The sequence below is a fragment of the Carya illinoinensis genome, chromosome 13 (assembly GCF_018687715.1).
Source record: "Carya illinoinensis cultivar Pawnee chromosome 13, C.illinoinensisPawnee_v1, whole genome shotgun sequence".
NCBI classification, from domain to species: domain Eukaryota; kingdom Viridiplantae; phylum Streptophyta; class Magnoliopsida; order Fagales; family Juglandaceae; genus Carya; species Carya illinoinensis.
The window spans coordinates 27,441,346-27,465,964 of NC_056764.1; the positions used below are offsets into that span (position 1 = coordinate 27,441,346).

The 24,619-nt window shown below is 34.7% G+C and overlaps 2 protein-coding genes and 1 long non-coding RNA gene across 3 annotated transcripts; 2 read left to right on the top strand and 1 right to left on the bottom strand.

Moving 5' to 3' along the window:
* The first annotated feature begins 12,533 nt into the window (after positions 1-12,533).
* On the top strand, positions 12,534-13,449 carry LOC122292686 (stress-response A/B barrel domain-containing protein At5g22580). The gene is made up of 2 exons (XM_043101156.1): positions 12,534-12,842; positions 13,042-13,449. Exons 1-2 carry the CDS (start codon positions 12,724-12,726, stop codon positions 13,238-13,240), a joined length of 318 nt encoding a protein of 105 aa, XP_042957090.1. The 5' UTR covers positions 12,534-12,723; the 3' UTR covers positions 13,241-13,449.
* An 816-nt stretch (positions 13,450-14,265) lies between these two features.
* On the top strand, positions 14,266-15,352 carry LOC122292685. The gene is made up of 2 exons (XM_043101155.1): positions 14,266-15,127; positions 15,225-15,352. The coding sequence occupies exons 1-2, from the start codon at positions 14,266-14,268 to the stop codon at positions 15,320-15,322; spliced, it is 960 nt and encodes a 319-aa protein (XP_042957089.1). The 3' UTR covers positions 15,323-15,352.
* Positions 14,792-16,027, bottom strand: LOC122292687. Its single transcript, XR_006236988.1, has 2 exons — positions 15,794-16,027; positions 14,792-15,653 (listed from the first exon to the last, which is right to left on the bottom strand). It is a non-coding gene; the product is annotated as an uncharacterized LOC122292687 (long non-coding RNA).
* Positions 16,028-24,619: the final 8,592 nt, after the last annotated feature.

Sequence of the window (24,619 nt, forward strand, 5' to 3'; positions counted from 1 at the left end):
ACCATCGCGGATGAAGGGGGAGAGAGAGACAAATGAGTCGGAGGAATACCTGTGGTGACGGAAGGTATACAAAACATAGTCAGGTTCGACAATGGCGACGTCCGATGCAAAGAAAAATCGGTGTACTAAAATCACTCTGAGGAACAAAGCAGGATGGGGAGGAAATAATGACTGTAGCTTCCGCAGAAGGGAAATGAAGTGGAGGAGAATCTAGGGTTCTAGTGTAGTCGACAATGAAGGTAGATTAAACAGTCGTGTGTATGAAGTTGGCTAGCTTTCGGAACTAAAGGTAGGAGAAATGGGTAAGAACCGCGAAGTGGAGAAGGGCTAATCGGTAATAGAGGGCTTTCGGGGGGGAAAAACAAAAGCTTATGTGTGATTTGGCACCCAGAACCTTTTGCAACGACATTATCCCGTTGTAACAACATTTTTATTATTGCAAGGCACATTTTCGCCGCAATCTTATGAAATTGTCGTTGTAACAGACTAAAATCAGCCGGCTCTTCATTAAACCGTATATCGATGTGAAAAAAATTGCAAGGAAATATATTTCGCTGCAAAAGATAACTAATTGCAGCGATTTCTTTTACAACAATATAAAAATCGCTGCAAAAGGTCAAAATTCTTGTAGTGATTATTGTTAACGTCGTGTTTTGCAAGTCTTTGGACTGGGCTCTCAGCAACTTAGGCCTTCGGTTTTGAGCCTGTGGACACAAAAAAAAACATCACGAGATGAGGGCCATGGTGGTGGCCAGGGAGTCTCCGATATCAAAGTGAATATCGCTTTAGAGCAAAGTATTGTAAATAAGTAGAGAGTTCAAAGAGTATCAAGAGTTCATAGTACCTGAAGATTGCCTTATATACCTGATTTCCAGGAGTCAACCACTCACTCCCCATGTCAGAGGTACATGTCACCTCAATCGTGTCTTCAGTCAGATGATATAAATATGGTGTGGGCTTCTGTCCTATCTGCCTGGTGGCAAGAATGACACGCCGGATCCTCCTGCCTCCTTACTTGTTGTCAGGAGATTAAAGGTCTCCCACGCGTATCGCCTGCCCACCTGTTCAGACTTGCTAGGGCCAGGTAGCATAGGGGGGTTAGCCGGGGTATTATGTGGCTTGTTTCCCTTCCTCTAGAGTTGCGGGCCTGCCATCGGCTGAGGGATTGCCTTATTAGCTTGGGCTCCTTGTACTAGGGCCTGTGCTCCTGGGCTTCAACCCCGCAAAGGGGGGAGGGGGGGTAGAATCCCCTTACAATTATGTTTTGTAATAATATATTAACTAAAAGTCGCCACTTGCATGATCAAGACAAATCATCATCATATATATATATATATAGTTAATATGCTATAACCTAATTACCAAATGAAATTTTCAATTTAATCGTTATTGACAATGTTGAGTTCATTTAAATATATATATATATATATATATATATATAGGCTAGGCTCACCCTTCCATTATTGTAAATGCTTCTAATTTTGGGCCCTGAATAAATAAGCTTAATTTATGAAAATTATATCTCAATATCTATTAATTCCTTTTCACAACCAAAGATGAAAAGCTAGTTTTAGGAATAAGATTAAGAGTAATGCTAGATATAGATATAGAATGTGCAAGCCCTATGCACTTTTTTTGATAAAAAAGTAGTGTCCGCTATTAAAATATAATTTTTTCAAGTAAGTCCTAGATTATTCACTTTTTTTAAAGAGATGCGTGGAGCTTGCATACCTTAGGATTGCAAATATTATTCCTATGTTAATACGATGAAATTTTCAAAGGCATAACCAATGCATGTATGTGCTACAAGATATGATATTGTCAAACCTAATAGTTTGATTGGTAATCATTATAATGGATGTTTAACATAATGTTTTAAGCTAAGCCCAGTTTACAAAATAAATACATAAATTGGCCTCCAAACTATCATTTCTTTTACAATTTGACCAGAAAACTATCAGTGTAATCCCTTAGTCGCCCAATTTACCCCTCATTAAGTTCTAACCATTTAGGTAGATAACAAATAGATAACAATAATATCTTAATGGTTAGAGCTTAAATCTTATATCATTTACAAAAAAGAAAAAGGAAAAGCAAAGCGAAAGGTTATACTTTACACTCTAGACAACCATATTTCTTTTTGCAATTTGGCACTAATTAACTGTCAATGCTGATCATCACTTAATCCTCCTGTCCATAAATTTCTCAATTTGAGAAATGATATTTACAGTCTTAACTAGGGTGTACAAGTCACTGATCATATTCACTTTGAAAAAAATGGATAAATATGAGAAGTGCACGAGACTTGCACAACCTATCTTAAGATTATATCTAACATTACTCTTTCAATTTATCTACTCATAAAACTCCAGTCTTTTAAATAGATCAAGAAATTGATGATACAACATGATCCTTTTTATTAAATTTGTATAAGCAAGTACAATATCTGTGCCTATCAATATGAAATTTCCTTCTGTGAGAGAGAGAGAGAGAGAGAGGGGCTCATTCCTTGCGGGTACGTACGTAGGGGATTATCCACGAGTACTGGGCAGACAAGAGAGCCCATTATTTTGGGCCCATTGAGCAAAGACCCAACTACGAGGCCGTCAAACCGAAGTCTTGGATATAGAGTCGTGATCATGAGATCATGATCAGCAGCTCCACTAGGACCGTACGTAGATAACAGCTAGCTAGCTGCATGCATGCATGGGACATGGCACATGAGGGATCATATGCATACTCCTATCATTATCTCATTTCATCTCCATCATGTAATTTTGTAGAGATGGGATCACATGCATGCATGCATGATATGCTATATTGAGATGGAGTTGGATGCACGCACGTGTGACAAAAAGAACAAACTTTCACCACGCAATTAATCACCCATTTAGGAAAAATTATATATAACATGATAATTCAGATTATAAATCTTATTTTCCATTACCAATTAATGCAATGGACCAATGGGCCATGCATGCATTTGGTCTTCCAAAAACGTTTTTGGATTTAACAAAAGAGTAATATTGAAGATATTCATGATCTTCAACGGTGAGCTAGCATGGTGAAGATTACGGTCATGTGATATAATAAAGATCAAGATCACGATGATCAGAGTGATGATTGTGTGTACCATTTATTGAAATATGAAGTAGCACATTTGCAAGGAAAAAAGTTATTAAGAATTAATGAATAGATTTGAACTTTGAAATTACATTTACTGCTAGTTTGAAGAAGAAATTCAAGCAAAACATGATCCCATCTTGTGGTATGTTAGAAGAATTGTATAATATATATATACACACACACACGTTATTCATCCATATTTTTCTAGTTACAAACTTACAACTTTTGTTTATCACATGTGATCTTCTCCCCCTGTTGAATAAAAGTCAAACCCGCACTTCATGAAAATAAGTATTAAGAATATAAATAAATATTCTTTTAGAACAAATAATAATTTAACAAACACACACACACATATATATAGTTCAATTAGATCCATTGCATCTCGCCCTACTGTGCACCTCCCATGGCATTTCTCTCTTTGTAATAGTATTAACAAGTACGTACCAACTCAAATCACATGCATATAGAGTGACCCTTTGCTTTGCTAATATTATATTATAGTACTTTATTGTCCAAAAAAATTGAGAACATGTCTTTATTTATTTTTGTTCAGCCAGGTAAAAATAGAAAGTATTTTTTTTTTTTTTTTTTTTGGCTTTTGAATACCATCATCTGGGTGTTATAGGATGACTAATTTTGTAAGGGGATTTTCCCTCGCGCTGAAAGCCCAGTAGACAAACCCAAATATAGGGAGTCCAGACGGACCAGACAGCCCCTCAACCCATTAAGGGCCTTTGGCCTTAAAGTTGATGTATGCCCATGGCTATAATTATACAGGAAGTCCCAAAATGCAAGAAAGAAGGAGACACGTCACTTTGGCACTTCAATACGATGTCTAGTCTTACAGAACCTGTGCAGGCAAGTTGGTAGGGAACGCGAAGAGCCCTCGGTCTCCTAACAGCAAGAGAGGAGGAGCCTCGCAACATACACCTGCAGGACAAAAGAGACAGCAAGCCACGTCGCATTAATTGTGCCACCTCAAAAGTCAGGCCGCATTAAAATATTTTGACTAAATGAACAGTTGAGGGGAAATACACCCCTTACACAGAATATGGGCGATCCCCCTGAAGCATATTATAAAAGTCAATCCGTAGGTACGAAAAACTATTTCTAATTCCTCTACTCTCTCACACAAATTGCTACTAAAGTAATACTGATTTAAGTATTGGAGACTCTCCGACCTCAACCAAGGCCCATAATTTTCTATATTTTCTCTTAATATGTAGACACAAAATCAAAAACCTAAGTCACTAAAGCCTGATTCAAATGTGTATGAAACACGATATTAATCTTTTATAAAAGTCTCCAAGTAACCAACCTTTATCTCTTTGAAATCTTGGAGTAGATCAGCTGTAAAATTCATGGGCAATTCTGTCCGGTGGTGTTATATTTCTTAAGAGACAAAAACAAGAGCTATCTGCCAATAAGGACGAATCAAGGGCAGGTCAAGCCCCGGCCCCCCACGGATTTTGTAATTTAAAAAAAAAAAAAAATTTAAAACAGTTTTTTCCTATATTTCAATATTTATATATTGAAAAAGCAAAATATTAAGTATAATTTTATCTCTATATTTTATGTTTCTATAAATATTTGAAAAAATGATAAAAGGAAAAATTATAATCTTAATATTAGATATAAGTACAGTACTTTCTTGTTATTGTATTTATTTTCTTAATGGAATCAGAACCCAGATCCTGCTGCTTTTGTCTTCTAGCAATTATATATTTAGCACCCATATTATGATAACCGTATTTGAAAATTATTAGCAAAATTAACGTTTTTTTTTTTCTCATTTTTCTCAAACATTTGAATTTTCCAAAACTAAAATGACTTTTCATTTAAAAATAAAAAAAAAATTAAAATATACATTTACTCATGATGATGTCAAATACAATTGTCAAATGTGTGGTGGTACGTAACAAGACTTATTTTCCACTAACAATCAGGTGATTGAGGTTTGCTACACAGCCACCCCTCTTCACAGCACACTTTGCTAAGCTGGTGCATCCCACGTGGATTTTCTCCTTTTCTTTAATTTCTTTTCTTTCTCAAACGGTTCATCACTATCCTTCCACCATTTGGTGCAAATTACGCACTCCCCTTGTTTTCGTGAACAAACTTGACTGAAAAAGAAGGAGAAGAAACGAAAGATTAGGAACACTCGTTTTCATGATCTTTTATCTGGGTATCTATTTTTTTCACCGTTAAGATACCAAATTTTAAGAAGAAAAAAAGGTTATAATTCCATTTGGACCAAAAAGAACTCACAAGAAAATTGATTGGTTGCTGAGAAAAGGAAAAGAATTCAAATTTTCAAACATTTTGAATCTTATTCATTTATTTTAATTTACAAGAAATTCAAAAGTTGTCAAAACACAGCACCAAGTCGATCAAATCCAAACCGTCACCTTTGCTGTCCATTTCCAATGTTCTGGGGTCATGTAGAATGTCGTGGGATCAAGAATATGGATTCAGGATTCGTGGGCATTGGTTTTTTTTTTTTTTTTTTTGTTTCCTTTTAACATGGGTATTGGTTTGAGAAGAGGTTTTTTGTAAAGCTGGTAAGTGTTTGCAAGCTAGGTCAAAGGAAGATAACTTTCTCTTCTATCTCTATTCCACGTCGAAGAGAGAGAGAGAGAGAGAGAGAGAGAGAGAGATGGGTTTCTATGGATGAAATCGGCTAGCATGAGGAGATGATGTTTTAGTGGAGAAAATCGTTTGGACGTGAAGAGAGGATGTTTCTATGGATGAAATCGACGGGGTTCAAAGGAGGAAATCTTCGGGATTTATTGGAGCTTCTCTCTTGTTTCAAAAGGAAGAAATGAATTAGGCTTAGAAGCTCGCTATTGTGACGTGGCACTTATACCATATTTGCCATGTCATGTGTGCTGTTTAGGAATTTTAAATAGGATTATGGGAGGAATTTTATTGTCTATAATATTTAAAGCTACTTTAATTTTTTATGACGAGACTTTTAAACTTTAAAGGCCTCAAAATGGGGAAAATAAATCAATTATTACACATACCTTTTTAAAAAAATGCTTAACATGCATAAAGATTTTTCATCAAGACTTTGTCAAAGAGAAATGTTTTATTCATAAAATTATTTTATAAAATTAAAACTATAATTTGACGTGATTTGATATATTATATTATATTATAAAATTATTTATATTATAAAATAAATTTAATAAATTATTTGAAGTCAAGTTAATTTATAAATTTATTTTTATAAAAATTCTCTACGGTAATAAAACTTATCTTGATGATAAAATATAATATATTACATAAGAATAGCTCAATTTGTAAATACATTTTATAGATTTATTTTATATTTTTATTTTTGGTAGTAACCTATTCACTTGAAACATGAAAATAATTGAGGCAAACCAAACCGTGTGGGTTAGAATGAAAGATTTGTCATGGTACAGACTGTCTGCACTCAATTGTCCAGAACCTATCCTCTGTTTTCAGTCAAAAAAGCAGGAGTGGTTGATGGATTTTGGATCGACCATTTGTACGGTGACTGATTTCATGCACGAGGCGACACTGATTCTGTCGGCAACGCATTAGGACAGGGTTAAAACATGGTTTGGAAAGAAAAGTTTCATGGGATCCACTAACTTTATAAAATGAATTATTCAGTTTTGTGTAAGTGACAAAAATTATAGTACTTATCATCGGTCTTATACAATATAAGATGATGTCTGGAAGTTACCAGTCTTAATTAACAGTCGCATTAATGTATGCAGTAACTAATTGATGTCTATCTACATCACTGGAATTTAGAATATACATTGCAAACAGTCACTTCATATTCTATCAACTTTGAGTTAAAAAAAATATATGGTCTAAACTATGTATATCTTGAAACCTAAAGTTTCAAATTTTATGTAATTAAATATCTATATATTAATTTTGATAATAACAAATGAATTTAAAATATAAATGAGTCTCAATATGAAGTTATATATATAATAGAATCAAGCATATCAAAAAAGCAAATATAAGCAAGAAGGGAACAAACTCACATTAAAGCTTATAGAGTAATGTTGTAAATTTATAAAAAAAAATCAAAATTAGGATTAAAACTCAAAATTAATATTTTGTCATAAAATATTAAATTATATTTTTGCACATGTGCATAATATTTTTGAAAATTAAAGTTAAATTTTTGAAATATGATTAATTATCATTCTTTATATGTGCATGACATGATTAAAAGTTTGAATTTTAATTAAAGATAATTGATTGTCATCTTTCACATATGCATATTTTATTTAAATATTTTTAAAAAAGATTGATGATCTTTTTTACTTATACAAAAGATAGTTGATTTTATTTGAAAAGTAAATAATAGTCATTTTGTTATATGTGAAAAGTAAAAAGATTAGATTTAAAAAATTTTAAAAGTGAATGATTTTGTCTTTGATAATTGAAAAATAAGAAACTTTTATTTGAATTTTTTAAAAAGTGAATGATATTGTTTTTGATATGTGAATCCTTTTAAATTTGAAATGAAATTTCATATGCTTATAAATAGCTCAATTGAAATCTTTAAATTTAAAACACCAAGAACAATCGCATATTGTTTCAAGTTTTGCAACATTAATTCAAAGTTTTTAATCTCTATTTTCTAAGTATTGAGCCTTAACCCTTATTTATTTTGAGAGATATATAGTTAGATTGTATTGTTCTCATTTCACTCATTGACGAGTATTCTTTGATAATCTACCAAATATCAGCTCTTATATCAGTAAAATTATATGTATAACCTTTGTGCGTGTAAAAAGTGTTCTACACAGGGAATAGTTGAATCACCACGTGTAAGGTGATTGCAAGTATAGAGGGTGTTCTACAAGAATCTTTTGAAGCGGTGTTATTCAAATGTTTAATAAGTTTCTATCTTCATCTGAAGAAGATTGAATAGTGAATTTGGAAATCCTCAAGTGGTAGCTTGAGGCGAGGACATAGGCAGTGAGGCTGAACCTCATTAACATACTGAGTTTACTTCTATCTTACACTGACTATTTATATTTAGTATTGTTTCGTATTTTATTCATATTTTATATTGTGTATTTGATTTATAATTGTTAAATTTTTTTTACAACCCAATTTACGTCCCTCTTGTGTTAGTCATCTAGGCAAATAATTGTTATCAGAGCAATGGCTCTTTTGTAAGATTAATTATCTTTTGAGTTAAGATCTTATGGCTAACATTGCAGCTACATTTGGTAAAGGTAGATCTAACAGTTGGCCTCCATTCTTTTGTGGAGACAATTACTCATTTTGGAAAGTTAAAATGAGAATATTCTTTCAGGCTCAAAATCGAGAAATCTGAAAATGCATTGTAAATGAATCTTATATGCCAACAAAAGTGGTTGATGGAATAAAGGTAAAAAAATGAAGAATAAGAGTTTGATCGTGAAAATGATAGAATTGATACATTGAACTTAACGGCTATGAATTTCCTATATGAGGCTCTCAATGGAAATGAATTTAATAGAATAATGACTTACATTACAACAAAAGAAATTTGGGATAATTTGGAAGTTACTTATAAAAGAACTTCGCAAGTTATTGAATAAAAAATTTATATTATTACTCATAAATATGAAATGTTTAAGATGAATTATGATGAATCTATTTCTAGTATGTATACTCGTTTTACTAACATCATAAACAACTTGACAGTTCTTGGCAAAATTTATTCCAAAATGGATATAGTAAAAAAAAATTTTAACTCTCTATCAAAATGTAAAAAAATCAAAAGTGACAGCGATTCTTAAAGTTAGAAACCTCAACAAGCTCAAACTGAATGAATTCATCGGGTCACTTACTGCCAATGAGCACACATTGAAAAGAGGAGAATAAAAAAAAAAAGCCAAAAAAAACTTTTGCACTTAAAGTTATTCTTAATGAAAGTAAAAATAATGAAGATAAGGAAAGTGACAACAAAAATAAAGAAGTTGTTATGATAAGTAAAAGAATTAAGAGGTTCTTACATAAAAATAAAGTTCATCCAAGGAAATCTTTTAAAAAGTTTTCTAAAAAAGAGTCAGGTAAAAATGACACTTTAATTGGTTATAAATGCAATAAGCCTAAACATATAAAAACAGATTATCCTTTACTAAAGAAAAATTAAAATAAGGGCAAGAAAGTAATAAAAGTTACATGGGATGATAATTCAAGTAGCTCATATAGCAAAGAAAGTAATGAAAAATTAGTAAATCTTTGTCTTATAGCTAGAGATGACCCTGAGGTAACAAATCTTAATAATATTAAAGTTTCTTCATATGAAAAGTTGTAAAATATTTTGAAAGATATATATGAGGAACTTGAAAAATTGGGTATCAAATATACTATTTTGAAAAAAGAAATTTAACAAATGAAATTGATGTTTTAATAAGAAAAAAAATATCGTTTTGAAATATGAAAATTTTAAGTTGAAAAAAAAACTGATTTAGAAAATATTGTTGAAAATTTATGAACAAAAAAATAAATTTTGAAAAACTTTTTGGTAATTAAATATATGTTTTTGATAAGGCAGATTTAGGATACATATCAAAACAAAAATACAAATCTTATAAAAACTTCTTTGATGATCCTTCCAAATCAAAATCCTGTATTCAAAATTTTTTTCATAAAAATAATTTTTTCAAAAAAGGATACTATTACAATCACTCAAGTTATTCATACATGCCACATGTTATTTGTAATTTTTGTAATAAAAATAGTCATAATTATCATGTTTGTTCTATTAAAAGAAAACATATAATAACTGTTAGGGCCATATGGGTACCTAAAAATCTTATTTCTTATAATACTAATAAATGAAAGATCCAGGAAACTTGGATACTAAGAAAAATCGTTTTAATTATTTTTGTAGGTATGCATGAACTCCTCTACAAATAAAAATAAATGGTTTTTAAATAGGAGATATTTAAGACACATGAAGGGAGACAAAATTAAGTTTTTTTTATCTTAGATTTAAAGAATAAGGACACATGACATTTAGAAAAAACTCGAGAGGGAATATTATGGGAATAAGTAAAATTGGTAATGAAGCTTCTTATAATTGAAGATGTTCTACTTATTGAAGGTCTAAAACATAATCTTTTGAGTATAAGTCAATTATGTGATAAACGATTTACAATTACTTTAAAAAAGGATAAGTGCATTATTTTGAATGATCATAATTATAATATTTGTTTTATTGCTTTTAGAAACAACAATGTTTATATAATTGAATTTGAAGAAATTGTCTCACAAGATTCTATTTGTTTTTCAACTCAAAATGACACTAGTTGGCTATGGCATAAAAGACTAGGTCATACTAACATGGAACTTATTTCCAAACTTTCAAAAAATAATCTTGTGAGAATTTACTAAAAGTAAATTTTCTTAAAGATAAAATTTGTGATGAATTCCAATTTGGTAATAAACAACTTCTTTTAAAACCAAGAAACATATTCTCACTACTAGACCACTGCAACTGATACACATGAATCTTTTTAGACCAAATAGAGTTGCAAGTTTAGGAGGAAAATATTATACATTTGTTATTATTGATGATTTTTCTAAATATACTTAAGTCATCTTTCTTACTCATAAAGATGAGGTACATAATGCTTTTACTAAGTTATGCAAGAGAATTCAAAATGAAAATGGTTATACTATTTCAAGTATCCGAAATTGATAGGAGAAAAGAGTTTGTTAATAAAAATATTGAAAATTTTTGTGATGAAATTAGTTTTGTGTATAATTTCTCTGCTCCTCGAACTTCTCAACAAAATAGGGTAGTAAAGAGGAAGAATAAATCTTTTCAATAGATGTCAAGAACAATATTCAAAAAGAATAACCTGCCTAGTTATTTTTGGGTTAAAGTGGTAAGTAATACATGTTATGTTATAAATAGAGTTATACTAAAGTCTAAACTAGATAAAATCTCATATGAGCTTTAAAATAAGAAAAAAACTTAATATTGATTACTTTCATATATTTAAATATAAATGTTTCATTTTGAATTACAAGAAAAATTTAGATAAATTTGATATAAAATCTTATAAATATATCTATTTTTAAATATTTTATTAATAATAAAATTTATAGAGTATTTAATAAAAAGCTTACAGTCATTCCTATTCGCTTTTCAAAGAATGCGGTACTACTATGATTATGGTAAGGTAAAGTGACTAGCTTCAATTGTCCCATCGTATTCTATTTTGTCTAGAAAAAAGAAAAAAGAAATCTTAAATATTTGCTCTCATCTTGGAATTATTATGCTAAAAGACTATTTCAATAGAAAATCTTTATGCTGTTTATAGATTCTTTAATCGAATCAAATCCTTAGCTTGGATGTTTAGTTAGCTTGGATTTGACCCTAATGCGTTCAAAAAAGCTGGTCCGCGGAAACACTTTATCGTTTGGATGATTTATTAACTGACCTAGACAAAATTCCAAAAAGGGTTATTTCAATTTAGCTGTCAATGAAAAGAATGGAATTCAAGAATGCCTGGCCCATCCCATAAACTTCATTAGTCATGTTTTCTTCACTTTTCATAAAGCAACACAACTCACTAATTTATTCATGATTGAACCGTTCATCTACTCTCTTATATATAAATTGTACTTATGGACGAAGAAAATATCATTAATTTGCCTAAAAGAAGTTCAAACTTGTTAGGAAATTTCCAACTGACTGTATCAGAAAATACTGTTCAAGAAAATTCAAATAAATGTCATGCCGCACTGCAGGTTTGGGTCATTAAAAAACGTGCATCATAATGCCAACAAGGGACAAGCTGTACTCCAAAGCAACTCTCTCTGCATAAAAAGGATATTTCTAAATATATATATATGTGTGTGTGTGTGTGAATATGTATATGTATATGTGTGTATGGATATATGTATATATGTAAGCATGCATGTATGTAAAACGTGACAACGTTGTATCATAATTACATGCATCTCTGTGGAGGAGGTCGTAGTTAAGATTCCTTAAGGATAAGTAGTGATATGGCATCCATGATTCATATTTGTCCAATAAGATAAATCTGATCACATGGCAAGGACGACATGGACAAAAGTCCGACAGCCCGCATTGCATTGGGGTATTCAGAGAAGTAAAAGCTGATTAAAGGGGTAGAAAAAAAAGGTCTGTCATCTCATGATTATGCCTACATAATAAAATGTGGTCACCAGAAAATTAAGCATAAACCCAGAAGAAAAAATTGGCAAAAAAGGACCCCATTCTTGTGCCAAAGGGTAGCCACGACAAAGAGACTTGGACAATTTTAATATGCGGTGGAGAGAAGATGTTGCTGACGAGTGGATTTATAGCCCCATGAAAGTTGTACCTTTCAAAATATGAGCTATAGATACTGTCTGAGAAAGGAAAGGCTAAACTCTGATTAATGCTGCCAACACCAGCGGTGAAATGCGTCATGGGTTGTGGCAGTGGACAGATGGGACTGTGGAAGTTGACACTTAAATAATAATGCAGATCGAGAACATGATCATGACGTGTATATAAACTGGATTTTGGGTGGCCACAGTTTAGTTCAGGTGAGTGCAGCTAGCTAGATAGTAACCATGGGAGATTTCAAGCACTTGGTGATTGCTAAGTTCAAGGAAGGTGTGGTGGTGGAGGAGATTTTGAAAGGGATGGAGAAGTTGGCTTCTGATCTTGAAGCTGTCAAGTCCTTCGAATGGTACTTTCTTTGCTTCTTTTTTACCCTAAACTCTCTTTTCTTTTCTTTGTTCCCTCCCTTAATTTGCAAAGGCAGGAGAATGCTTGAGGGGAAATATACACAAACTGAAGTTCGAGCTGGGAAGTAACTTTGAGCCCATGAACCTCTATTCCATTATATCCTGTTCATTTTATACTGTTGTTTTTTATCTTTCTGACAGGGGGCAGGACATTGAAAGCCAAGAGATGCTTAGACAAGGCTTTACTCATGCCTTCATAATGACATTCCACAAGAAGGAAGACTTCACTGCATTTCTCGGTCATCCTAATCATGTCGAATTCTCCACAACATTTTCTGCAGCTATTGAAAAGATAGTGCTGCTTGATTTCCCAGCTGTTCTTGTCAAGGCGCCAGCATGATGATGATCAAGAAAACATTGAAAACAATAAAGAAATTAAGATGTCCCAAGGAACAGTACTGGGACGTGTGTGTGTGCTTGTTTATGTATGCATCTGTATGTGCTCTTGTAGTCTGATAATCATGGGTCTTGTTGCAGTACTTGATCTTGAAAAAAAAACAAGACCATGTTTGCTGATTTCTAGGCTGTATACTATGGATTTTTGTTCAACTTTGTTTTACATGATTTTCTTGTGCAAATAGGTAGCCTGATTGCCTAGCCAAAAAAAGATAAAAATGAAAAAAGACAGGTTAGCCTAATTGTGGGATTTGGTACCCTCTGTTTCCCTACTTTTTGACTTTGCTTCCCCCTATCGGTTGTCCCCGATGATTCAGGAGCAGCTGCTTAATTAGCCATATTGAGTCGAAAAAATATAATTATAACTACAATTATATATTAATATATATATTAATTTAATATAATTGATTAAAAAATAAATTTTATTAAAAATAATATTAATTTAAATTTTAAATATAAAATAATCAATATTAATATGTAAATTAATACTACGTAACAAAATTTGATTAAGCCAGATTGAAAATTATATTAAGGAAAATGAGAGAAAAGCCACCAAACATGCGTGACACAGAATATATATATATGTGTGTGTGTGTGCAGATTTCTATTTTTTCGAAGCATATAGTAGATTTCTATGATGAAGAGGAAATGAGTGCAGTAAATTTTTATTGAGTATGAGAATATTTTCTCAGGAAATGAAAAATCAAGAGAAAAATAAAGAATGTGAAAAAGGATCTTGTAAAGGTGGGAAAAAGATATATCACTGAAAAAGGGCAAAGCAAAAAGATATTCATATTCTTTCTGAACATGCTGATGGAACTCCACCCATTAATGTTATCACAGAGAGAGAGAGAGAGAGAGAGAGAGAGAGAGATAAAACGATCATTGTTATGCTTTTATCTCAAATACTCTCCAGAAAGAAGCCACCAGGGAATAAAAAAGTAATATCCATCTTCAGATTAAAAGTAGATGCTTGTTTTCTCTCTCTCTTTTTTGTTTTTTGTTTTTTGTTCTTTTTTCATGACATCAAAGACACCATCCCAGCAATATTCTTCTTCAACAATTGAAAGATCAATCCAATTGAAGAAAATGCAGATCAGCAAGGATGGGCTCCTTCTTCTGAAACCTCTGCTGCTCATGCTCACTTTATTTTTCACTTCTGTAGCTCAAGATGCTCCAACAAGCTTTTGCGGCAAAATCCAAATCCAATACCCCTTTCTGAATAACTCGAATTCAACCGAGTCCTCTCTACTACACCGAATGATCCAATGCAAATCCCAGAAGCTATACTTTAGAACCTCAGTTGGTCTTTTTCCTGTATCTTCCATCAATTACACCAGAAAATTCCTGACTATTACTCACCGCCATTGCTCTTCTTCAGAACACTATGTGTCTCCTTTACTTCTCTCAGCTGGTTTTCCTCCTCCTCCTCCTCCAATGCTCAACTCACTTCTTCTCTTCAACTGCTCAAACAAAGCACATCCCTTTTCACCCGTTATCCGAAACTGCACTCGCTTACCTGCATCATGTGGATCTTCTTCTAAAGTTCAGAAACTAGAACAAAAACCAGGAGTTCCTCATTCATCATGTTTACTTGTTCATGATCTTGAAAAGCTGGGAGTGGGTTTTAGTCCAAAAGATTTCAACTGCTCTCATTACAGCCATTTACACAGATCCTTGTCAGGTGAAAACTACGAAGAATATCATGAGCTGGGAACAAGGATTTCCTTTGACATTCCTGATCACGTACCGAATCCGTGTAACGAGTGCGAGAAACCAAATGGTAATTGTGGAGTTGGGTTGAGGTGCATCTGCCACCCAAACGAGTGCAGTACGTCTCCTGCTCCCTTGCTAGCTAGTTAATATAGATAAATGGCTTTAAATTTTATAATTTCTTCATTAGCTGAGTTTGGTGGATATTTTTGCAGAAGATAAGGTCATTTCTATGGGCGGATCCCTGGACACTTTCGGTATTGTTCTCTTTTCTTTGATTTCTTTGGTCGTTGTAATCGTTTCCACTCAATGATATATAAAATAAAAGGCAAAGTTCTATTTATGGGCGCTTTATATTGTCTGAGGCTGTCAACTCACAATTTAAGGAAAATTAGTGAATCAGTTCTTCACCTGAAATATCATCATTCAATGAATCTATCTTCTCTTAAGACAAATTCCTCCCCATAGATCTTATGATAAAAAATGATATTTCCCTTTCTCATGATCTGCTTGAAGCTTCAGTACTGTAGTGAGTAGATCACACAACTACCATAGATTAAACTAAATGAGATCTGCTTGAAGCTTCAGTACTGTGTGCATCTTGGCATGGTCTAACAGTGTCGGTTATAGTACTATATATTCTTCTGCCACAAGTAAAAGATTTTCTTCAATAAAAGTTCAGAGTTTCGTCTCCTTCGATAAAAGAAAAAACAAAAAGAAAGGAGATCACATAGAATTACAACCAAAAGTTATTCACTAGGGGAATTAAGCCCAAACATCTAACCTCAGACAGCATTCATGCTGGCTGGCATTTTGCTGATCTCCCGTTACCCGGCCCTTGAAAACTTCGATGCATAAACTGCCAAGAAGACGAGTGATTCTCAGGTATCCGATGCAATATCGATCTTCGAAACTCGTGCCTTGGATCTTGCGTGCGTGAAAATGTCACCAAGCAGGTCATCGTTTACAAAGAGGGATAGTCATAGAGATCCCCAACAACTGCCCCAAATTAATATATTGAGTTAAAATAAATAAAAATTCTGAGCCCAAAAATTCAAGAGTAGGGCCACATTTTTTTAGTGGTTTTTTGTGGAGCCCAAAAAATTGATTGCTTCCCTAAATTGAAGCAGGCCCACTACAAGGAAAATTCCTTTTGCTGTGTATAAAATCGCCGCAAACTATTTTTAACATACCTTCCAGCTCATTGCCGCTAGCTGGATGGTACTATCGTGTCTCGAAAAATTTTCATAGCAAAATGAAATAACGTCTCAAAATATGTCGACATTTGCAATGTAAATCATCACCGCTGAAGGAGATAGGAACGATACAAAAGACCTATATAGAATGTAGTAGGAAAAACTCACTATTTCCACTTAGGTTTTGGTGTCGTAAAAACTAAATATCACCGCAAATGATCTCCCATTCCCAGCACATGTATGTCTTCACAAATGTATTCTGTCAACGCAAATAGACTACCTTATGCTTTTCCGGTATGATGCCAATATTAAGGACCCACAAATGTATGAAAGCAGGCCATATGTGGTGGTTCAGCCAAACGATATGAGAGGAAAAGGACCTGGGATAGCTTATGGAAGTCGAATGTTCCAGAGAAAATAAAATTTTTTTTCTGAAAAGTAGCAAATGAACTTCTAACTACTAAAAGAAATCTCTTTGCAAGAAAAATCACCAGCAACCCTATATGTCATATCTGTAGAAGGGAGGAGGAAACAATGATGCATGTCATCTGGCAATGCCCAACAAGATCTGATGTATGGTCTGAATATTTGAAGAAGATACAGAAAATGAAGACCAATGAAGTTGATTTACTGGTTCTGTAGGAAAAATTAAAGGAGTTACTTAATGAGAATGAACTAGAAGTTACAGCAGCAGTTATGAGGGGGCTATGGTTGAGGAGGAATGAAAGCATTTTTGAGGAGAAATTCAAATCTCCAATCCAGGTTCTAAGAGTAGCAAAGCATGACATATCAGAGTTTCAGCAGGCACAACAGTTGATTAAAGCCAAGAGTTGCAAATATGAGGAGGTGTGCAAAAGGGTTCAAGGATGGATAAAACCAAGTGCAGGTTATGTTAAAGTTAACTGAGATGCATCAGTTAGAAAGATGGAAAAAAAGGTGGGTATAGGGGTGGTTATGAGAGATAAGGATGGAGACTTCTTAGTAGCAGTGGAAGAGAAGAAGCTTCACATTGATCTACCTACGGTTGCAGAAGCATATGCTCTGTGGAGGGCAATGGTAGTGTGCAGAGAGTTTCGTTTGGCAAAGGTATAGTTTGAAGGGGATCCTCAAGCAGTGGTTAATGCAGTAAACTCGACTACAGAGGACCTATATTTCTATGGTAGTTTAATTGAGGACATAAAAATATTACTTAAGCAAAGAAGTGGCTGGTCAGTACAGTATACACACAGATCCAATAATGAAGTTGCCCATTTAATAGCTAAGGAAAGTCTATCTATAGAGACTAGTTTGGTATGGCTTGATAACATACCTGATTGTATTAAGGAAATTGTTGATAGAGAGAGCTCATGTAATGATCTTTGATTAATGAAGTCAGTTTTCTTCTAAAAAAAAAAAAAATATTAAGGACCCACCATAAATTAATGGCCAAAAATAAAAAAAATCCAATGATCACGTCGCTGCAAATTGTTGGCCGCAAATGAGTTTTTATTGAGCATTGAATTTTTTGTCAAGAAATATATTGAAAATAATTTGCACTTTAGGAACAATAAGAAATCCAAAAAATAGCTTAAATAAACATTAATGTTTCACTTTTATTTTTACTAACTATCAAATTGATCATCAAAAATTTATGAACTTCAAATCATTTGATTATCAACATTTCATGTTGAACTATTCTGCCAAGATTCCCATGGTAAGTTATGACTAAGAATTTGGTTAAATTGTTTGAGTTATCCAATCAATGGCAGCGGAATACTTTGGCTACTAATGTAGACACAATGCCACTTACCAATCATTATACATATAGGCTTAGTAAAAACAATCAAAATATGTACACAAATCCCATATCAACTAAAAATATACTAGTTTTATTTAGAGTCCATCTCGTCTAAACATGCACAGAACCTGTTCATGAGAAGTGTTTTATATATATATACACGTGAATCAACTAAAGTACCAACATATATACATAGGATGTACCTAAATACACTCCAAATCAAACAACTTCTTAGTGTTCTTGTACACAAGTTTCGTACTATATATCATATAGACAACTTCGATATGTGCTATGCACACCAAATAACGAATCAATCACGTTGAAGCGCATAGGGGAGAACTCTTTCTTTTTTACGCTCCACAATTCTCAGACTTGCCTTATTAGGAGACTTTGGTTTCTAGGCCTAGGGTGTGCCCATGGCGGCCCCCCTGCCCCCCTTGGTGTCGTCAACATCCATGGGGGCCTCCGATGGTGATGTTCTGGTTAAGCCAATGTACACACAAGCAATGGTGAAGTAGGACTTGTCTTCCTTCAACATGCTAATGCGATATCCGATCGATATCGATAAGGAACCAGGTTTCATATTTACTGATTTGGAGATGTCAAAAGCAGTCGATGATTTTCGTTTTGTTCTGGTTTTGAAGTTTGCTCGTATACATCCTCCGATTGAGAATATTCGACATCATATAATAAATCTTGGAGGTTATTGGAGAGTCGTACAATTAGTTTCATGGATGGGCATCATGGATTTCTTCGGATGCAGTCGAAACTGGATTTTGTGCATGCCTGGGTGCGAGAAGGCAAATTGATGGAAGGCTGCATGTTTCGTCTACTCAAATGGACGAAAGATTTTGATCTTCATATTGAACCTTCTCTTACACCACAGTGGATATTCTTGCATGGGCTTCCCATGCATTTATATAGGCAAGACTATTTGCAGATTTTAGCAACTAGATTTGGTTGTTATTTGGGCACTGACCATGCAACTTTGAACTAGACAAGAGCAACGGGTGCTCGCATTTGTGTGGAGGTGGATCTGAAGGAAGAACCGGTGCAAGGTTTCCCGATCGTGGTATCAGCACATAAGACAATCTGGCTGGCCGTGAAATATGAAAAAATGGATTTCTATTGCACTAAATGTTGTCAACAAGGCCACTCGGCAGTGGTCTGCAGAATAGGTGAGTACAGGAAGCCTTTGGGTAGTGAGAGGATCAAGGTTCCACGACAGGATTGGAAGAAATTTTCAAAAATGATAAGGCAGCTACGGAAAATACGATGTTGAAGGAAGATCCACAGAGCTTGGAGGCTTGTAATGCCATTGATAAAGGAAAGCAAGTGACCAATGAATTGACCATCATTGAGTTAGAGGAAGGCGAGATTACGGCAAACGATGGGTGTATGGAAACAATTCGTTCGAAGGACATGACGGTAGGGGTTCAGCTTGATAATTCTAACCCAAATGGTGTTGGCATTCTGGTATGTGACAAAGTGGTGGCAGAGGAGGCAATGAAGCTACTGGAAACAAATCTTTCAAAGGGCATGAATGTCCCAGCATGATGGAGGCGAGTATGTAGTGCCGCCTCAGGATGGAATGCAAGTGGTAGAATGGGGTGCTTTGGGAGAGACATTTGGGGAGAAAGACATAACACAAAGGCATATGGCTCTGGTTTCAGAGTTGCTAGAATTAGAATGTAGAGCTAGTGTAACAAATGTGGAGGTACCTCTTCAGGAGGAAGGAATGATTGAGAGCATGTCTGATGGCAAAATAGAATGCAGGCCTACACCAATAATGAAAGATAAGTGTTATGAATCAGATATTGAGTTTCAAGAATCAACGCAAGTTAGTGACAAAACACATGGTACATCAATCCCAAAGGGTGTTATCATGTCCTGCTAAACTTAATTTGTGATGGACAACATGTTAGTGTGGAACATGTGCGGGTTAGGCATGTCAAAGAAATATTTGTGTCGGTTGGTGAGGAAGTTTAAAGTGGCTATTGTCGTGCTTTTGAAACCTTTTTTGAATGTTAGTAAAATGGATTAGATGGCCTGTTTGCTGGGGCTCTCGAATTATTGCAACAATGCTGAGATGGGTGGTAAAATATCGATTTTTTGGAGTGTGTCATATGAGTTTGATGTCTTGTATATGTCTAAACAAATGATCACTGGATGGGTCCGGAATAGTGTCAAAAATTTTCTAGTTACTTTTGTCTATGCTAAATGCAACCACGTGAAGAGGAGGGGGTTATGGGATAGCTTAAAGGAGTTTGTATAAAGGGTCCCTGGATGGTAATGGGGGATTTTAATATCATTTGCGATGATCGGGAGGGAGTAGGTGGGAATCTGAGGCCATTAAATTCCATGGCTGAGTTTAATGAGTATTTGGATACCTATGGGTTGCTAGACCTCGCAGTGGAAGGCGTATGTCATGGTGTAATGGTCACGATGGGCGCATGCGAAGTTGGGCTCTTTTAGATCAAACCCTCATAAACTCATCATTTGGGACCTCTTATTTGTCGGCTTTCTTTGAATATTTGATAAGGAAACACTCAAACCACTCACCTATGCTTGTACGTTTCAAACGCTCAGAGGTAATTTATGGTCCTCATCCTTTTCATTTTCAGAACATGTGGTGTAACTACGCAGGTTTTATGCCTTTTGTAGAGGTGATTTGGCGTGAACTAGTGACATCTTTTGGACTTCACAAATTGGCTAAAAAACTGAGGAAAGTGAAGTTTGCGCTAAGGACGTGGAATCATAATATTTTGGGCATGTCAGTCAGACTATCAAAGTGCTAGAGGAACGCCTAGAAATGCTTGAGAGTCAGTTGCAAAACAGTTATGATGCGGAGATAGAAAGTGATTATATTATTACCAAAGCAGAGTTGGATATTTGGGAACATAAAGAAGAAACCTGTATGTCCCAATTGGCCAAGAAAAAGTGGTTGAATGAGGGTGATCAAAATACTCATTTTTTCCATGCTGGGAAGAAAATTCTTTCCCAGAGAGTACTAGAAGATGGTAGTGTCTTGGGGATGCCATAGCTTATACATGAGGGTGCAACCAATTATTTCCAAAATTTCCTCTCGATGCTGAACGTGGTGGAGCAGGGGAATTTATCATCATTGATCGCAGCAATGATTTCCCAAGGAAAATATGGATCTTGTTTGGGCACCTTCTTGTGAGAAAGTGGCAATAGCTTTAGCAACAATTCCGAAGGATAGTACACCTGGGCCAGACGGTTTTGGGTCTGCCTTTTACACTCATTATTGGGAATTTGTCAAAGAGGATATCGTCGAGCCTACAGAAAAACTTTTCTTGGGTAATCCTTTATCTCATTTTTATACTACTTCTTATATTGTGCTAATTCCCAAGGTAGAGAAGCCGAAAAGTTTTGATAAATTCAGACTAATAAGCCTTTGCTCAGTGGCTTATAAAATTTTCTCCAAGATTTTGGTTAAACGGATGAGTCATTATCTTTCTCACTTGATTTCTTGCAAACAAGGGGCCTTTATTCCAGGTATGAGTATTTTTGAGAATATCACTTTGGCACAAGAAATGGTGCACTCTTTGAATAAGAAAGTGAAAGGAATGAATGTTATGCTCAAGATTGATATGGCCAAAGCTTATGACCAAGTTGATTGGTCATTTTTAGAGAGTGTTCTAGACAACTTTGGTTTTTCCTCTTTAGTTTGCAGGTTGCTGATGAATTGTGTGAGGTCACCCTGGTTCTCCATAATGATGAATGGAACTTATAAAGGCTTATTCCAGCCGATCCGAGGCTTAAGGCAAGGAGATTCCCTCTTGCCATATTTATTTATTATAACAGAAGAGGTCCTATCTCACCTTTTACAGAAGGATTTTGTGGAAGGAAGGATATGTTGTCTCTCTCATCTTGTGGGTGCACCGTTGGTGTCGCACCTTCTTTATGCAGATGATTTATTGATTTTTGCAAATGGTGAGAGGAGATCAATGCGGCATTTGTTTCAAACATTGGAAAAACATGCGAAGTGGTCAAGTCAGCTTATTAATAGAGAAAAGTCGGCTTTTTTCTTTTTGAAGCATATTGTAATGTCTAGAAGGAGGAGTTTGATGAGACTTACTGGTTTTGTTAAGGAGAATTTCCCCGTAACATATTTAGGCGTTCCTCTTGTGTCCTACCAATTAACCTCAAGAGATCTAGAGCCTCTTGTTCGGAAGATAAAAAAAGAAAATGGCAGGTTGGAAGATGAGATTACTCTCTCAAGGTGCTCGGCTTGTATTACTCAGGCATGTTCTCTCTTGCATGGTAACACATCTCTTGGTAGTTCTTCAGGTGTCGATGATGGTTTTAAAAAAATTAAATTCGCACTTATCTACATTTCTTTGGAGAGAATATAATGATAAATCAAAAAAGAAATGGTGTATTTGGGATTAGTTATGCAAGCCTCTCAAGGAAGCTGGTTTGGGCCTAAGAAATTTTTTGAAAGTACAAAGATCACTACATATGAAATTCATCTGGCGTCTAATAACTACAGACTTCATTTGGACAAGATTGTTCCTTGCAAAATACTTAAGGACCTGACACGTGATGCTAGTTGAAGTGCGCCCCACAACCTCTCGTTTTTGGAGGCCCATTGTCAGTGTAATTCCTTAAGTGGTTGAGAATGTAGATGTGGAAGTGAAAGTGAGGAATGGAGTTTCTTCCTTCTGATTTGATAAATGGCTGGTTAATGGTTCGTTGTGTAGTAGGTATGAGGTTCTCAATAAAGGGATTAAAATCTAGGATGTATGGATTAATGGCTTATGGGATGAAGATAAGCTAGTGGAACTCGTTGGTTTAGAAAGAGCTAGCGATATCACACGAAAAATCATGGCTGGGTGAGAGGGGTCAAACGTCATGATCTGGAAACATGCAGTAGATGGTTGCTTCTCGACAAGTAGTGCATGGAATTTACTTCGAGTAAGGGGTGTCAAACAACCAGAATTGGACTGGGTTTGGCATCAATTGTTGCCAAAGAAAATCTCTATATGTATGTGGAAAGCAAGGTTTGGAGCATTGTCGGTTGATGTTCAAATTCAAGCTCTAGCTATCCCCATAGTGTCACGTTGCACCTGCTATGTATTGGGTGAGGTAGAAACAATTGATCATGTGTTGAGATCGGGTAGTATCGCCAATTATGTTTAGACCATGGCATCCATAGCTCTAGTCATCAACCGTATGGAGGGTCGCTCTTGGTGGGAATCAGTTCAAGGGTGGTTTGGTTATGCTAAAAAATCCAGCCATAGAGGCACGCTACTTGGCCTGATACTGTCCATCATCACTTGGAGACTATGGTTTAGGAGGTGTAAAGCAAGGATAAAGGGGGTGCAGGAGTCAACATGAGAGGTGTGGACTGCTTTAAAGGTATGGCTTATGAACTTATCTTCACTTTTGGCTCAACGTTGGGAGATTTCCATCACTGACCAGGCCATTCTAATGGCTCTCGAGGTGCCTTTTATTACTAGTCTAAGAAGGACGCCAAATTTAATTAGCTGGAAGAAACCAACAAATAGTTGGGTAAAGCTGAACATCAATTGTGGTGGAGGGGGTCTCATACGGGATTCAAATGGGAATTTTATGTTGGCTTTCTCTTCTCATTTTGGTCATGGAACCAATAATGAAGCGGAACTTCGTGCCTTAATTGTGGGAGTGGGTGTTTATAAGGAGATGGGCTTTACACATTTAGCGTTAGAATGTGATTCCAGTTTGGTGGTTAATTGCTTAAATCGTGAAAGGAATTCGGCATGGTATTTATGGGATTTTTGGGAAGATTTGTTAAATAATTTATAGGGATTACAATTTACTATTAAGCATCAATTCAAAGAAGGTAATTCTCCGGTAGACGCCTTGGCCCATTTAGGCGAGCAAAGCCTTAAAATGAGATTTAATTCTTTTGTCTCTCTACCTTGGCACTTAAGAGGCATGATTCGATTAGACAAGGTAGGGCTTCCAAACATCCGTCTCTAGTTCTTTTTTAGTTTTTTCTTAGGCCTGTTTAGTTTCATTATGTTTATGTCCCTAGGCATGTTTAGTTGGTTTGTAGGCATGTTTAGATTTTTCTTGTATTGTTGTTGGTTTGTCGTTTGGGTTGATTTTTTGTAGAATCCTGGTGTCCTGATTGTTACCACAATATTCCCCCACCATAAGTGAGGGCTTATTAATAAACTTGGGACGGAGCCGCTATGTGGGTGGTTACCGATTCTTCCTTTAAAAAAAAAAAAAGTGATATTCACACTGTATATGTGGTAGACTACTTTTGAGTTGTTTTTGTTTTATTAAAGCATGGTCAGAATTTGACTAAGAACCTTGGATACCATCTCTTTTTGATCACCCATTAGCTTGATGATTGTTTTGATACATTTTTTTATAGCATCCATTTCTTCTTACAATAAAATAAATAGAGTAACATTAAACTTAGATTGAAAAATTAGTAATCTAACATGAATTAAGTTGTTTAACTAATTTCCTATATAAATGTATGTATGAAACTTCCTCAAATTGTTGAATAAACAACCAATCCCAAATATCCTCAAGTATAGGAAATCCCACAAAAACATTGGTCATACACCTGTAAACTCTTATGAAGTGCACCAAAATATATATATATATATATATT

Bases quoted from the DNA above. Each gene is read 5' to 3' on its own strand.
- LOC122292686 (XM_043101156.1), top strand. From the start codon at position 12,724: ATGGGAGATTTCAAGCACTTGGTGATTGCTAAGTTCAAGGAAGGTGTG. The intron at 12,843-13,041 runs GTACTTTCTTTG...TCTTTCTGACAG, and splicing joins GCTGTCAAGTCCTTCGAATG to GGGGCAGGACATTGAAAGCC.
- LOC122292685 (XM_043101155.1), top strand. From the start codon at position 14,266: ATGCTTGTTTTCTCTCTCTCTTTTTTGTTTTTTGTTTTTTGTTCTTTT. The intron at 15,128-15,224 runs GTACGTCTCCTG...ATATTTTTGCAG, and splicing joins CTGCCACCCAAACGAGTGCA to AAGATAAGGTCATTTCTATG.